Below are 1,655 nucleotides of genomic sequence, written 5' to 3'. Positions count from 1 at the left end.
AACTCCGCTGACACCGCGCATCCTGGACATCTTCATGCCGAAAAACGAGTCCCGCAAATTAGGCTACGTTTACCCGGCTTACTTCCCCATCGATGAAGAGAAGTATTACATACCGATAACCGTACATATGATACTGGTAATCGCGATGGTGTTCTACGTGTACGTAGCGTGCGACACAAGTTTCGCGTTCTTTNTTTTTGGTGAATGCATGGGACATGGATCAGAGAATTCGAATTCGCAGACACCGTTTCAAGGCGGCGGTTGCAGAACCGGAGAGCTTCTACGAAAAGGAGTACCTCCACGATCGCCAGTACAAAAAAATACGTTTCGCGATACAAGGACACCAGTATGCTTTAGCGTCAGTATTATAATTCATGTATGATTCTGAATAGTTTTCATTTTATCATTTTTATGAAGAGCGTAAAAGTATTTTCGTAAATCTTGGCCTCCTCAACGTGTTATGCCCGGATGACAATAAATCTTTTCCTTCAAATTATCGGACACAATTCTCCATATTATTGTATTAATTATAGAAAGAGAGTATATACATAAAGTAAAGATAATGTTTGAAAAATTGCGATATTTATCAACCAGCGTAATTGTACGCAATAATTATATTAATTCGCTTCAGTAACGGAGATTTGTTGATCTCATTTTAATGGCTTCGAAACAGATATTTGCATGCGATTCAAGAGGCCCACGTCGAATACCTCTTCATTTTGATCGGTTTCGTGATGATGACCTTCAGCGTCACTTTAGTGAAGGTAAGCATTTTCCGTCTACAAAATCGTTCCACAAGAGTCACAATCGTTGCACGAATTTTAATTTTGCGAAAACAGATATCCAACATGGAAGTTAGCCCCGAATTTTTCAAGGATTGTACCTTCCTCTTGATCCAACTAATGCACATATTCTACATGTCGATGCAAGGACAATGCGTAGTGGATTCAGTAAACGAATTCTCAGACACGATGTGAGTGAAGAATAATTCCAGGATGCAATTAAATTCTGATGATAAGTTCAATACGACTGTGCCACGAATTTACAAGTTAAACAAAAATTAGTCCCAAGCATAGACGTTCAAATTTACCATCGTTTTCAGATACAATGCAGAGTGGTATGAAAGCGACAAAAAAGTACAATCATTGCTCGTACTGGCAATAAGAAGTTGTTTGAACCCTCCTAAATTAACAGCCGGTGGACTCATTGTACTAAATTTGCAAAGTTTCTCGGAGGTGACGCATCTGTAACTACTGCTTCCAAAATAATCTCCTGTTACTTCGAAAATACCTCGTTCAAACGATATCACGATTTTCAGATCTTAAAAGCATCGGTTTCGTACTTCACGGTGTTGCAAACCACCTAAATAGAATCAACCATGTTAGTGGTACAACCAGAAACATGATGGACTATTGACTAACAGGATACAAAAACTAAAATATAGTTATTAATATTGTAAACATGTTTAATACTGTTGTTACAACTTTATATACTAAATATATACCTAATTAATATTTGATACAGTAATATACATGAATCATCGAACAAGCTATTTCAATAAATGCCATAATATAATATAATGATTTAAGGGATTTATTCAAGGTTTCAGTGCATATATGTATAGAAATCTTATATAATACCCAAATTTTTGTACT

The 1,655-nt window shown here is 36.5% G+C and overlaps 1 protein-coding gene across 1 annotated transcript; it reads left to right on the top strand.

Moving 5' to 3' along the window:
- Window positions 1–10: 10 nt before the first annotated feature.
- LOC108627080 (putative odorant receptor 71a) lies at window positions 11–1,417 on the top strand (the record flags this gene model as incomplete). Its single annotated transcript, XM_018028132.2, has 6 exons — window positions 11–186; window positions 242–358; window positions 674–764; window positions 840–973; window positions 1,103–1,235; window positions 1,319–1,417. Coding segments are annotated over 6 exons (699 nt in total), but the record flags the coding sequence as incomplete, so codon positions are not given.
- Window positions 1,418–1,655: the final 238 nt, after the last annotated feature.

This window comes from Ceratina calcarata, unplaced genomic scaffold, assembly GCF_001652005.2.
Source record: "Ceratina calcarata isolate Rehan_Ccalc_2016 unplaced genomic scaffold, ASM165200v1 scaffold4377, whole genome shotgun sequence".
In the NCBI taxonomy this organism is placed as follows: Eukaryota; Metazoa; Arthropoda; class Insecta; order Hymenoptera; family Apidae; genus Ceratina; species Ceratina calcarata.
The sequence above is the reverse complement of the archived record's forward strand: the minus strand, read 5'-3'. Positions and strand labels throughout refer to the sequence as shown.